Source organism: Camelina sativa, chromosome 19 (genome assembly GCF_030686135.1).
Source record: "Camelina sativa cultivar CO46 ecotype springtype chromosome 19, ASM3068613v1".
In the NCBI taxonomy this organism is placed as follows: Eukaryota; Viridiplantae; Streptophyta; class Magnoliopsida; order Brassicales; family Brassicaceae; genus Camelina; species Camelina sativa.
This window is the reverse complement of record NC_141898.1, coordinates 5,066,974-5,081,834: the sequence shown is the minus strand read 5'-3', so window position 1 is coordinate 5,081,834 and position 14,861 is coordinate 5,066,974. Positions and strand designations below refer to the sequence as shown.

The following is a 14,861-nucleotide window of genomic DNA, read 5'->3' as shown; positions in this document are numbered from 1 at the left end:
CAAAAATCTCGATCTCACCATGATCTCGTACGCAAAAGTCTCGATCTAACCACGATCTCGTACGCAAAAGTCTCGATCTCGCCACGATCTCGTACGCAAAACTCTCGATCGATCTCGCCACGATCTCATACGCAAAAGTCTCGATCTAGCCACGATCTTGTACGCAAAAGTCTCGATCTAGCCACGATCTCGTACGCAAAAGTCTTGATCTCGCCGCGATCTCGTACGCAAAAATCTCGATCTCGCCACGATCTCGTACGTAAAAGTCTCGATCTAGCCATGATCTTGTACGCAAAAGTCTCGATCTAGCCACAATCTTGTACGTAAAAGTCTCAATCTAGCCACGATCTCGTACGCAAAAGTCTCGATCTAGCCATAATCTCGTACGCAAAAGTCTCGATCTCGCCACGATCTCATACGCAAAGGTCTCGATCTCACTACGATCTCCTACGCAAAAGTCTCGATCTTGCAACTCTCGCTCAAGCTTGTAACCTTCGATCTCGCAACTCTCGATCGAGCTCGCCACTCACGATCTCGCACATTCGATTGAGCTCGCAACTCTCGCTCGATCTCGCACTCTTGAGCTCGCAACTCTCGCTCTCTTGAGTTCGTAACTCTCGCTCGATCTCGCAACTCTCGCTCGATCTCGCACTCATAAGCTCGCAACTCTCGCTCTATCTCGCTCTCTTGAGCTCGCAACTCTCACTCGATCTCGCACTATTGAGTTCGCAAATATTGCTCGATCTCGCACTCTTGAGCTCGCAACTCTCGCTCGATCTCGCACTCTCGAGTTCGCCACTCTTGATCTTGCATTCTCGAGCTCGCATTTCTCGCTCGACCTCACCACTCTCGAGCCCAGAACAACAAGCACAACAATTATCGAGTACGCCATCGTATGTCGCCCATCGTCGTCCCATGACTTCACGCCACAACCAACCCGTCCTCCGACATCACACGTCATCTTCTGCGCATCGGCGCCCAACGCGCCAACAGGACATTCTGTGCGCTTCTCCTACCACCCTTGATAGCATCTCGCGAACACACCTTCAATCTCGCCATCTCTATGACTTGCGAGACATGACCGCGCAACACGCCAAAATCTCAAGCCAGCCACAGTTTCCGCCTCGCCAAGCCTTGAATACGCCGATTGGACAAACATCAAATTCGACGCATCGACACATCATCCGTCTCGCCATGTCGCAATCGTACGCGCACCTACCATACTGCACCACCGGCAAAACCTCTGCACATTCACCAGAACGTATCAAGGAGCCATACTTGTCATACTTGGCGCAACGAGAACCTCTCATGCAAAAAAAAAAAAAAAAAAAAAGAGAACATGTTCGACAATATCGAGCTCTTGCTTTATCATTCTTGTGGATATGATTATCTCTAAGTACTTACGGGATAAGTCGGACGCAAAAGCCGCACCCAATGAGTTTTCAGGCAATACTGCATTGCTAACGATTAGCTTGCACATCGTCGCTCTAGCCAGGTGTTCGATTTTAGACACGTTCCGCATGAATGCAGTGGTAAAATAATCCACAAACTTTACTTTTGTAAAGATTCAAAGCCGAGTCCATACTCGCAAGCGCTCCGCATGGGTGCAGTGGTGAAATAATCCACATCCTTACTTTGGTAAGGATTTATAAGCCGAGCCCAGACTCGCAAAAAGCTAGCAGGAAGCGGAGTGAGTAAGCCGAAACCCTGACTCACACACACACAATTCCTGCAACACCCACAAGGTAAGCCGGTCACGCGTACCACACCTAAAACAGTATGACAAGTTCGTCTTGTCTACTCAAGATTTTTCGGGGAGCAACATATCCATGGTAAGCCAAGAGACGTCCTGCACTTCAAAATATGCCCTGTAAACAACAAAAACGTCGCATCTCTATTTTGAGGGTAATTTCGCAATAATCTAACTTTGAGCGACAAAAATCAGCAATAATCAACCTTTGCGAAGTTCATCAATAAAATATGAATGACCAAGTTCATGAAGTAACCGAGTGCGCAATAACAAAAAAACACAAAGCCTTGATCGCTGGATCGCGTCTACGCGCAACTACGAAGATCATCTTCACGCTATGACTTCCTCGTATGCTCCTAGCCACGTCAACCTAAGTCATCTCACCGTTTCGTACGCACGACTCGACGCCACGATAACGTACTCGCAACAACCACTCAAATTGCGGATTTCCACGACTAGTGCGTAACCTTGAGGCTCTTACGCGCCACCGTGTCGAACGCGCTTCTACGATCTCCTCGCTATGACTAGCGCACCATCAAAATTTGGGCAGAACACGCCCTAGCATCAATACACACACGCATCGTCACTCGAAGAACTGCGCGCCTCTCAGATCATCGCCCCAAGGCCAGCACACCTTCGAACGAGCCAACGCGCCAATAGGTACCAAGCCACTCCACACCTCCTATCAAGCAGCTTGGTGCCTCATATCAAGCAGCTTTGCGCCTCGTATCAAGCCGTTTCACGATGCATTTCAAGTCGCTTCACGCCGCGTATCAAGTCGCTACATGCCCCATATCAAGCTCTATGCCTCGTTCCAAGCCGTTCCATCTCGCCAAAGCCTTGAATATTTCACAACTCTCCAAATCAACAAGCCATCGCGCAACGACCATCATCACGACGAGACGTCCGTACCTTCAACCATCTTCACACGTGACTGTGGAGCCACGAGATCCGATCGACGAACACGGCTACGCATAGAACCCTCAAAATTCTCGTTCAAAATTCACCACACCTAGAAATAACGTGCGCAATGCACTACTCATCCAGGAACTTTCCAAATATCTCAAAAAACGTGTGCAACGCACTATTCATCTCAGAACCTTCCGGATAGTTTCGAACTCTACAAGTACATGCCAAGCTCCTAAAATCTTCTGTTCCTTTCGCAAGATGACCAAGAGACGCATAATCAAACCCGATGAGCTCAAGCAAGTCATCGCTCATCGGAGTAGGGGGGACCATTGTTGGATATAGGCTTTGCTCCCAACATTTGGTGAGGCCCAAACTGAAGATACACCATATTTTAGGGCTTTAAGTCAAAAAATCAGTCCATCTGGCCGCATGGGCAAAATCGTCATTTGCAGAAGGATTCCTAGGTCAATGGTCCATTATAAATACCAGAGGTCACTATCAGTTACAAGATCCAAAATCTTGGCAATCAGAGAGAAAAAAACATTTATTCTCGTATTAATTGCGCTTAGATCTTCGATTGTATTTTCTGTAAACTCTCACCTTCAATTCTACGTTAATAAAATAACCATTTCCGGTTTATCCCCATTAATATTCTTATTATTTACATTGTCGATTTCGTACAGCAACAGACCAGACAGACAGAAGTGGAACAAAATTACTTTTGGTTTAGTTCAGTTTGAGGTTAAGTAAGTAAAACCGTTGGATTTTAAATTTTGGTTCGGTATGGTTCTTTTAAAGTATTCCCCGTCGGTTAGGTTAAGTTACATCTCCCTCCGTTATGGGCAGAGATACCTCGCCGTCTTTAGCCGAAGTATGTGGTTCGATTCGTATAGAGGCGATTTTGGGATTCCACTAGTATTGATACTTTTTAATAGGGAGCTGATGAGAAGAAGTGTCATCTCTCGCAAATGCAGCGAAGCCTCTCAATGAACAGAAGCGAGAAAAAGAGAGAAAGATTCGAGCTTTCGTCTGCATTGGAGATTCTTGATTCTGCTATAAGAAGGTCTGTGATTGGTGGCTGTGTTGGTGAAGAAGATCTTTGTTCTATGGAGATTGGTGTTCCCAGTGATGTTAGGCATGTCGCTCATGTCCCCTTTGATCGTTTCCATGGCTTCCTTGGCTTGCATGTTGAGTTTGAACCTGAAGTAAGTTTTGCATCAAGTATCGATGATTGGTGATTGAGGTTGTTGTTTAGAAGCTTAAGCAGTTGTGTCTGTGGTTTAGTTTCTATATCCAGTAATTGCATTAATGTCTCTACCTTCGATTAATGTAGCCCCTGACATCAATGATCCAAATGTTTTGAATGAAATCCCTTATTTTCTATGAGTTTGGGTGAAATCTTATAGAGTAGATGGCTTGTTAAGGATCTTGAGTGATGTAAATAGAGTAAGGACTTTTTGTGTGTTATACATTTTCTTCATTTTTGTATAGTCCTTGACATTAGAGGTACCAACTTTTTATTTCATGTTCTTGAATCTAATTCTCATTTTTTTCGATGAGATTGGTTGAAATTTCTTACATTGTGCATGGTTAGTCAACGCTCTTGAGTGAGTAGATAGATAGTTTTACTCTTTTGTTCGAACAGAAGCTGATTAGGACTGTATTTGTAAACGCAGTGCTACCGTGTTTGGAGTCTCTACCGAGTCAATGCAGCTATCTTATGATACTATAGGGAACATCGTGCCTACAATACTTTTAATGATGCAGAGTCACTTGTACAGTAGAGGTGGATTGCGGGTGCATGTATATCTGCATCTTTTAATCAAATGCACAAGATTCATTTGCTTCGTTTGTTGTATTTACGTAGAAGGAATTTTCAGGATTAATGGTGAGAATGCTCAAGAGGAGTTCTTAAGGGAAGTAGTTGAATAAAGGTGTTATACCTGATAACATTGATGTCCACTGCCTAGGAAGTCTCACTAAGGTAAAAAAACATGTAAACTTCCCAACGATCATATTGTTTCTTTTCCCTGATTGTCTTTTTACCTTTTCCTTGAATTTTGGTTTCTCTTCTAGGCTTGGTTTAGGGAACTTCCGAGTGGTGTTCTGGATTCGCTCTAACCAGTGCAAGTAATGGAGTCTGAGAGTGTGTGTGGACCTTGTAAGGATTCTTCCTTCACCATTAGATTTATTAGATTGGGTGATAAGCATGTGTGGGAGCTGATACATACAATGAGGAGGCACATGCGGTTAGGGACTTAAGGATTGAAGAGGAGCTTGATGCTGAGCTGGAAGCTGAAAGGAGGAGAATGAGAAGTTAGTTAGCATTATCAGATCATGAGGATCACTATAAATAGAAGAGAGAGTGTTTAGTAAAGAGGATCCTGCGTGATCAGATTGTGTGAGTTTGTTAGATCAGAGATGCGTCTCTGTTCCTGGTGATAAGAGAGGAGAACTGTAACTCTGATCTTAACAGTTAGGGTTCATAGTTTGTATTGAGGAATTGAGAAGAGATAAGAGAGAAGAGATCACACCTTCAAAACTTATCAAATGGTGCGTTCGTGGTCATGGATCGAAACAACCGCCATGGATCTTATTGCAGTTCCAATTTTCACAGGTGCGAGATCTGATTTGCGTCCTTGGCTTGATTGGATGGAGGATCATTTTGTGTTGGGAGATTACACAGATTTTGAGAGATTACACTTTGCACATGGCTTCATCGAAGGCGACGCAGATGAGTTTGTTCGTGATGTTGAATCGGGGAGGCCTTACCAGAGTTGGCACGCGATGAAGGGATCATTGTTGTGTGCTTTTGGTACCTATGACGATCCTGAGAGAATCGCATTTGAATTAGAGCGAGAACGAAGTTGGGAGGAGTTCAAACGCTCGTTTCAGACGAAGTGATCGTCTCCACAACGATCTTCTGGGAAACTACACATAGCAAAGACTGTTGCCGAGGAACTGATTATAGTTGAGCAACTTTCTAATCAACATGTAATTGTTGATGTATCCTACGCGCAAGCCGCTGAATTCTCAGGTGAAGAGAAAGGATCGATGGAAGTGGTTTTGTGTTGTGGATCAATCGGTTCCGAAACAGAATCAAGTCTCACATCACAGCCACAAGCTGAATCGCAATCACTGGACATGGATCACGGCGTAAACGCAAACGCAACATTGCCAACACTACCGGTATGCGTTTCTGATGATTCTGAGCTTGTGAGGGAAGAAGTGACTTTGGTGTTGGACAATCACAAGTATGTGGTTGTGAACAAGACACTGGAGCAGGGATCAATTCAGAAGAACATAGAGATGATTAAGGTTGAAGAAGCGTATGTGTTGTCTCCAAAGTCAACATGTGTCACTGACCAGCAAATAGCATACCAAGTGTTCGATGCAAGGTCTCCACGGAAAGAAAAGCTAAAATCGAAGAAGAGAACGAAGCTGTGTTTGTCACCTAAGACTTGGATGTTTAAATTCAAAAACATGAATTTGCAACGACATAGGTTACTACTGGTTGCACATCAGTTTATTGGCCAAAGGAATCTCATATACACGTATCCTTGTTCAAGAGTTACTGTTGGTTTTGTGAGTAAGAAAGGACCATTTCAGAGATTGGGAGCATCACACTTATCAAGGTTGCAGTTCAAAAGGTTGCTGATCTGGGATTCAAGGAGCATGAACCAGCATCTTAATGGTATTCACCTGTCCATGAACAAGGCAGGTGACATATCCTATAAGTACAAGACAAGGAGACAGAGGAAGCATCACGTTTTTTCAGGATTGTCACCAAACTTGTTACACATTCATTTTATGGAGCACACTGCAATTGCTATGGTTATTGATGAGATATATAATGAGGGATTGTGGTTGATGCAAAAAGCACATATTTCAAGTTGGTGGTGCAACTTGCAGATGAGCTGTCATTCAAAGGGACTCACACAGTTTATCATGGGTGATATGTTACTCAGTTTGAAGCTTACGCTACAGATTCGTTGCCCATTGAAGAAGCCAAAATTTCTCAAATCGTGGCACTTCAAATACAAAGGGAGCAGTGGGATAGAAACGAAAGTGACTCTGAAGCATACATTCACACTCAATGGATTGGATATACATGGAGCTTCATGGCATTCTCTCACTAACAAAACGGATCAATGGCACTCTCCAAATGGATTTGTTGATGCCTTACACTCTGGTTTTGGAGAGAAGCTCCACTTTTTTCATGCTGCAGAGGTGGATAAGTTACACTCTACAGTTGTTTAACTAGACATGGAGCAGCAGGCAGTTCCAGAAAGACAAATAATTTCTATTTGGCATCGTTGGAGACGCAAGGACTGACTCAACTAGACCTTAGCATTCTATATTGTCATCTGAGCACAAGCGCACATCAGATGCTTCCCCTTAACGCTTGAGGACAAGCTTCTCTACAGGGGAGGGTATTGATACGTACATACATAGAAGAGAGTGCTGAAAAAGAGTGAAGGTTGTTGAGCTACAGAAGAGTGTTGTAGAAGAGTGGGACGCATTCTCCTTACGTCATTGTTGGAGATGTCTAGAATGTTCCCAGCCACATCTATTTCTTCTTTTAAAGCTTGAGGACAAGCTTTTCTAAAGGGGAAGGTATTGATAAGCATGTGTGGGAGCTGATACATACAATGAGGAGGCACATGCGGTTAGGGACTTAAGGATTGAAGAGGAGCTTGATGCTGAGCTGGCAGCTGAAAGGAGGAGAATGAGAAGTTAGTTAGCATTATCAGATCATGAGGATCACTATAAATAGAAGAGAGAGTGTTTAGTAAAGAGGATCCTGCGTGATCAGATTGTGTGAGTTTGTTAGATCAGAGCTGCGTCTTTGTTCATGGTGATAAGAGAGGAGAACTGTAACTCCGATCTTAACAGTTAGGGTTCATAGTTTGTATTGAGGAATTGAGAAGATATAAGAGAGAAGAGATCACACCTTCAAAACTTATCATTGGGCTATCAATCTAATGGCTGATGTTGTCGAGAGATGGAACAACTTAACAAGATGAATGCTCCCAACAGTGCAATGGTTTTTGCACCTAACATCTATGAAGCACGGGGACGGCAGTTCCATGACGTCTCCCGTCTCGGAAACGTTTCAGGTACGGGGACGGCAAAGAAACAGCATGGAAACGTTTCAGAAACGTTTCTATTGTACAATAGGGAATTTAACTTTTTTTTTTTCCATTGTCCAAAAAAGAAAAGGAAAATTAACCTTTTGAATATTGTCTAATTAGGGTTTACAAATATCAATGCTCTATATATCCCATCTTTTTGCATTTTTACTGAACGTTGACATCGTTCATCGCAAAACCACAACACACAAACTTCTCTGTTTTTTATTTTTGGTGAAGACAAACTTCTCTGTTTAGCTTTGAGAATGAGTTTCTCAAAGAATAACTTGTTTTAATTATTATTTAATATATTATAGTCATGTTTTGTTTTATGAAAATTCTTTATAAGTGACTTTATTTATTTTATTTTACTAATCTATGGATATTTTTATATTTTATATATTATAAAACTGACATACCCTTGCCGTACCCGTACCCCTAAAAATTTACTTCGCCGTTTCCCGTTCCCGTCCACGTACCCGTATCCCGTATCAGTACCCGTTTCGGTGCAGCATAGCCTAACATGACTCAGGTTAGTGTTTCGAATGTATCTCTTATGATTGTTTTATGTGCACGTTTTTGGTAAATGACATCAGTCAAATTGCAGATGTTGGATCCATTGACGGCTCTCATGTATGCTGTGCAAGTTATGAACTTTCTGAAAACACTTATTGTGAAGACGCTTAAAGACCGGAAAGAATCTCGAGATAGGTTGTTTCCAGCCTCAAATCCAAGTCCGCGAGACCATAATGGTGATCAGTGCAGCAGTAGACAACTGTTGCATCTTATGAAAGCTAACAAGGATGAAGCTTTAGACAACTCTGAGGCCGAGATGAAAGACAAAAAAGTGTCTGCAGATGATGATGAATTGTGGGACGAAGAAGACTACAACGACCATATATCTAAAGCGAGGACGCGTGAATTACAGAGTTGAGCTATTCGGAGCTTGGCGATGAAGAAAGGTGAATAGTTGATGTTTTTGATCCAACTTTTGGATCTTCTTGTTTTGGGTTTTGTGGGATGGATGGATGGATGGATGGATGGATGGATGCTTTTAAATTTTGATGATGGTTGCTTGTGTTCCAAGAAAATGTTTCTGCATATAATGTCAAAAAGATAAGTTTCTGCCTCTCTTCCTAAGGTTTTATCTTTAAGAATCTGCAGCATTTGCAGGAATATCGTCATTTATTATTACCAACTGTAGTTATAAACAACAGATCTGAAAATCGAATTTACAAATTACAATCAGAAGAAGATAGTACAAATTTACAATCACACTCTGTTTTCCAAGAAGACTAGCATCACATCGTTACATTGAGTGGCAGGTCTTGGAATTTATTGAAGGAAACAAATAAAAAACAGTATAAACAAACAAGAGAATTACATCACAGAAGTTGATTATTTCTTAATCAACGAAAGGACATGACTGACAGACGTTTTGTTCCTGCAGTTGCCATGTTGAGTCACATGGTGGGCATACTTATCAAACAAGGTATCGATGATGTCTTCTCCAAAATGTGCAGCGAGCATTGGTTCAGTAACCACTCTTATACAATTGGCTTCATTGCGTCCTGCTTCGTACCCATCTTCTTCGTAATAGTCGCAGTTACTATGACCAAGATCGAATCTATGTGCCTCCAATTCATTGATTTCAAAAGAGCCCTCGTTTCTTATTACTTCTTTGAGTTCATGTACGTTCGGATCATAAAACGGCATGTTGAACGTATCCAGCTTTGATTTACTGACAAGCCCCTGTTTATACGACAAAGATTGGGATGAGTCTTGAATTCAACAAAATAATATTTTGGTCCTGAGTAAGTACATATTAAAAGAAAAACTTACTAATATATTGCTCACTTGGAACAAAACTAAATTGTTTGAAACTATCAAACGAAAAACTTTTTTCTTATATATACGAGCCTCTAGTTTTTTTTTTTAACGAGTATACATTTGCATCTTCCAAACAAGAGTATAACTAAAAGAATCCATAAAATTGGAGAATAAATAGTAGTAGATACTAGTAAACATGTATAATTGGAGTAATAAAATATTCATTAATGAATAAATTAAGTGTTTACTATTTCCTTTGACTATTTCTTATTGTCTTTTTATGATTGTGGCCCTAATTATAATAACTAAATACGGCGAAAGTTCCAAAAAATGGACTGTATTGGTTGTGTTCATGCTCTCAAATCCCTAAGACCATCATGAATGGACATATTCAATATGTTTGACACACAAAAAAAGAAAATTGATTTGATGTACCTCGAAGACTAGGTCGCGGAGAGATTTTGATAGCAATGTCCAAAAGTGACAACAATCTCTATATAATGGATCATTAAGAGTATTTCTTCCGATGAAGGTGAGAACCATATGTCCATTAGAGACAATTTCTTCAGAACGTAACCTTAGAAACAGCGTGAAATCATTTTGGAATTGATTCAAGTAAGCCTTGTATACACTCTTTGGACTCGAGTTTGTTATGTACACATTCCCCTCATTATTCTCGAGTTTCTCAGGAACCTTCAACACAAAATTACATCATATAAATATCAAATATCAGTTGATGTTTTATACAAAGAAAAATGTTACAACAAAGTCTTTTATTTTTTCAGTACCTTAGATAGAAAATGGAGAGCGTAAGAGGAATGTACAAAATGGAGGCTGTTGCGAGAGAAGAGCCTTGAATAGAAGGAACCTGGAGCTCCATAGATGAAACATGGTGCTTTGTTTGTCATCTCCTTGTTGAAAAAAGGTACGAACTTGAAGGTCGTGTTGAAATCGTTTTCCGGGAGATCGTTGAGACAACAGTCGATTTCTGGTGGGTTTTTGTTCACATGTTGGCACAACAAATTAATGGTGTTGATGATCTCAGAGACAGCCACAAACGTGTTTTGTCCCGAAGAACAACCCAATTCAGCAACTTTGATGTACGTAGGAAAGTCTAAGTTCATCATCATTTCTTTTGTGTTTTTTACCAAGACTGGTTGGGCCATCGATAAAACTCTTCTCTAAAAAACAAAAGAAGAGACAGTATACTAGTTAGAAAAAATATTATTGTCTCGATTATCTGTTTATGTTGGACGATCGATCTTCGCTTATAAGGAACTTTATTTATTTATAAAAGATCATTTGTAACGAAATGAAGAAGATCACTAAAAAATAAATTCTGAAAAGTAAATGAACTCAAACTAGTTATGTGTAATTAATTACGTGTTGAAATTAAACTAATGTTTATGCATGCATATTCGAGTTCTGTATTAATTTTATCAAAATGAAATATTGAAGAAAACATTTGTATCATCAAATAATATTGATAAATATTTTGGTTAAAAGAGAAAGTAAGAAAAGAAGATACTGAAGCTAAGAACCTGAAGACGAGAATTGGCGGAGTAACTGTTGGCTCCATCTCCACCACTCATACGTAGAGCTTTCACAAACGCATATTCATCATCACACTTCTTATCATCAATATAGCTGCATCGCGGTATACATATATCGTTACGTACAAAACTAGTTTCCAATTCGAGAGTTATTCTAGTTATTTTCCCCTAAATATGTGTTAAACTGGTCTATTTTCACTATATACATGTAACATCGAGAGATACATATATTACATACAAAGATGCATATTTGAACAAACTAATTCAAAGTATAATCATCCATGTATGTATGTATATGTGTGTGTGTGTGTTTTTGTATTAACAAGGGGTTGGAGAGACGAACCTCAAGGAAGGTAAGGTGTCGATGAGCCTTGTATCCATTTTTGTTATTGTACTTGTTGGTGATAAGATTAGAGGAGATATGAAGATGTTTGTGTATCGATGATGCACATCACACTCTTCAATTTATAGAGAGATGGAAATTTATCAAGGTACGCAGCACATTATACAATCACATGAAACATGCCCAGTGTAATAGTTGCAAAGTCGTTGCTCTTAATACCCAAATTTAAAACAAACAAACTATATAGAATATTGATTCTGAAAGTATGTTGTATTTGTGTTATGTTATTGGTTTTTGGTTAATCATGGTTTACAATTGAAATGCGCCATTTAAAAATGAATGATGCGGAGAAAGATTTCGTATCTAAAATTATTGAAACGAAACTTGGCTTATATATAAAGGATATGGTCCATCGACTTATTGCCGGTTGATTTTAAAGTATCCGAACATATGATATATATTTGATATATCGTTCATCTAGTGTAAAAAGTTATATGATCACCTTATTAATTAGTGGTCCAAAAATGCTTAATCTCGTCAAGATAATTTTTAAAAAATTGATTCGAGGGGGGGGGGGGGGGGGGTATAATATATTTTGTCGAGATTAATGGCCAAAAAAAAAATCCATTATTCTGAATAGTTGTATATAAGAAATTCTCATACAAAAAACCCCTAAATAATAAATAAAAGAACATATTTAATTAATTTATTACCGGTTGGTTTTGAATTGACATCTTTATCTAACAGTACACAACAATAATTTAAATAAGAGATACGAACTTTAAAGCAACAAAAATATGCCTAAAGTACTTTAAAAACTCTTAATGAGCTCTCTTATAATTAAAATATGAATTTTAATTATGTTAGGTCTGAGAATAACAACATTGAAAAAGTTTTAACTTAAGGTTCTATGTATATATGACCCAAAAATGACAAAACAAGAAAAACATGATTTTTTTTTTTTGGGGTGCAAACCGAGTCATTAAAGCTCAAACCAAGTTTGGTACAACATTTAATAGGGTATGCCTTGCTAAGGCATCCGCTTCCCTATTGAAAAACATGATTATATCATTATTGTTGCCTTGTTGGTGTTCATGTTCTAATGGAAAAAAGGTCAAGAAACAAAATACGTAAACTGAAGAGAAAACCACTTGGGACTAAAAGATTAAGAATACTAGGATACGTTTTACAAGTCAAATCATTATGAGTATTTTAAGTACGTTAAAGACGAACAGTGCGTAGGTAATAAGTGTGAACAGAGTGTGTGCTGACGAAGATTCTTTTAATCAAATCGTGTGAAGCTATCTTTCTATCTCCATTTAGCAACATCAAAATATATTTTAAAATTATAGTGTAGCCACTGGTTATATAACTCAGATAACAACAATGATAAATGGTAATGCATTATGCATGTTTGTTTAAAATATGTGGACGATGCTTTGTCCCGTATGGCCGTATTCTATGCAAAGGGGTCCATATGCCACGTAAATCTTAAACCATGTTAACAACGAAAGTTCTCATTTAAATATATTTTCGTTCGTATAAATAACTAATTTCTGCGGTCCTAAATTTGATGGTTCGTCACGTTTGTTTTGTTTGCAAGCATAATGAAATCAATACGAACGAAAAAAGATTCTATTATAGTTTAGTCATGTTTTTGAAAAGTGGACCAGAGATTCAAGTGGCGAATATTTGATTGCTGGTCATGGTCGGACATCAGCCAACGGGACGCAGTGGGTGATGCAAGCACACCGGTTCTTACTGATCAAGAAATCAAAACCGTATGATTTAATATTAGTCAAAGATTTGTCTCAACAACACGAAGAAATTGAGTTTTCCTACTAATCTGGAAATATGATTTTCAGTTTCTCACGTTTAGATATTTCTTTCTTTTTTTCTGTAGGATTAGTTGATCAATCCACATGCATTTTCCATGTATTTAAGAGACAAGGATATCAAACAGTACGAGAAAATTATGGAGAAATATGTTGTTTTTTTTCACCTTCGATGACTGAATGGACATTAGTGGGAACCACTGGCATATGATGGTGTCGTATAGAAGGTTTCTAAGAAATAAAAAGAAATGAAGAAAAAAACAAATCTATATTAACGTCTTCAAATTAATTTTCCAAACTGAAAAGTAGGAACCGATTACAAAAAATCTAGACGTGGTTTAGTTATATGATTGATGATCGATGCAGCGTATATCGGTTTTCATCTTTCCCGGTTTAATTAGAATCCTGATTTTGACGTAAAACATAGACTACATAGTACATAGCAAGAAAAATGATTCTCGATCGGTGAAATGTTTCTGCACATCCAGCCGCGAACGGAACTCGAACCAAAAGTGTATTTTTGGGTTAGTGCGGTTTGAGGAGAAGTTTGTTTTTCTCAACGAATCTATGAAAGTGACTGCTAGGGTTTCTTCTGCTAGTCTCAAATAATAAGTGTAAACAAAGTTTGTGCTGACGAAGATTCGTTTAATCAAACCGCGTAATTAAGGTAATCTTCATTATTAGTAACATAAAAAGTCCTTCAAATAATAAAGAAAACCAAAAAAAAAAAACCCTTAAATATATACATATTGTGTAGCTTGTGTTTATAAAACTCGAATTTTCTCTCCAGAAACGAATATTATAATTTTTGTAGCTTGTGTTTGTAATGCATGTAAATGGTCTTAATTAATAATATGCAGTGGACGATGATGCTTTGTCCCATATACGGCATAGTTCCAAACGTTACCACGTAAATTTTAAAATCATGAGGAAACACGAAAGTCTTTATATATAGCAAACGCATAATTAATTATATATTTTTAAAAGATTCATAGGTTAATAATTTTACAAAGAGAAAAATAAAACTCAAGAAATCTAGTTTCATATCTAAATATGTTCTAAACTTTTAACAAAAGAGGATTTACAGATAAACTAAAATATCGGATAATTAATGAGAGAAAGTCTACTAATTAGACTAATCCAAACTCATGGAGTCATATATATATGACTGATTAAAGAAATGGTAAAAGGCGGGTCATCAATCATCATGACTTAGCCAAATTTGCACAGTTCGTCTCAAATACGTAGTTAGCTAGTTTACTTGATCCAGCGGTCGAAAATAATTTCATTGTCGATATCAACAGTAACATTCCCGAACAGAAGAGAGTGATAGACCATGTGGATCACGTAAGTCTCATCTAAAAAATATCTTTTCTTTCGTACTAACAGCTAACAAAATTTTGGGGGGCAATTGATAGTACGCCACCTATCAATTTGAGAAAAAAACAAAAAAAAAACAAAAACAAAAATCAGCATGCATGGTGATGAATCAATACGTTCAAATTTCCT

At 38.7% G+C, this 14,861-nt stretch overlaps 1 protein-coding gene, 1 long non-coding RNA gene and 1 pseudogene across 2 annotated transcripts; 2 read left to right on the top strand and 1 right to left on the bottom strand.

Annotated features, from left to right (window-relative positions):
- The first annotated feature begins 3,723 nt into the window (after positions 1-3,723).
- On the top strand, positions 3,724-8,924 carry LOC109131059 (rho GTPase-activating protein 4-like; annotated as a pseudogene).
- Positions 8,925-8,957: 33 nt separating this feature from the next.
- On the bottom strand, positions 8,958-11,975 carry LOC104764901 (salicylate/benzoate carboxyl methyltransferase). Its single transcript, XM_010488508.3, has 5 exons — positions 11,518-11,975; positions 11,163-11,268; positions 10,410-10,802; positions 10,057-10,314; positions 8,958-9,543 (listed from the first exon to the last, which is right to left on the bottom strand). The coding sequence occupies exons 1-5, from the start codon at positions 11,553-11,555 to the stop codon at positions 9,190-9,192; spliced, it is 1,149 nt and encodes a 382-aa protein (XP_010486810.2). The 5' UTR covers positions 11,556-11,975; the 3' UTR covers positions 8,958-9,189.
- Positions 11,374-13,621, top strand: LOC147920204 (uncharacterized). Its single transcript, XR_015591427.1, has 2 exons — positions 11,374-13,298; positions 13,421-13,621. It is a non-coding gene; the product is annotated as an uncharacterized LOC147920204 (long non-coding RNA).
- The last annotated feature ends 1,240 nt before the right edge of the window (positions 13,622-14,861 follow it).

Bases quoted from the DNA above. Each gene is read 5' to 3' on its own strand.
- LOC104764901 (XM_010488508.3), bottom strand. From the start codon at position 11,555: ATGGATACAAGGCTCATCGACACCTTACCTTCCTTGAG. The intron at 10,803-11,162 runs GTTCTTAGCTTC...TTTGTTTTTTAG, and splicing joins CCGCCAATTCTCGTCTTCAG to AGAAGAGTTTTATCGATGGC. The intron at 9,544-10,056 runs GTACATCAAATC...TCGTATAAACAG, and splicing joins TCCGCGACCTAGTCTTCGAG to GGGCTTGTCAGTAAATCAAA.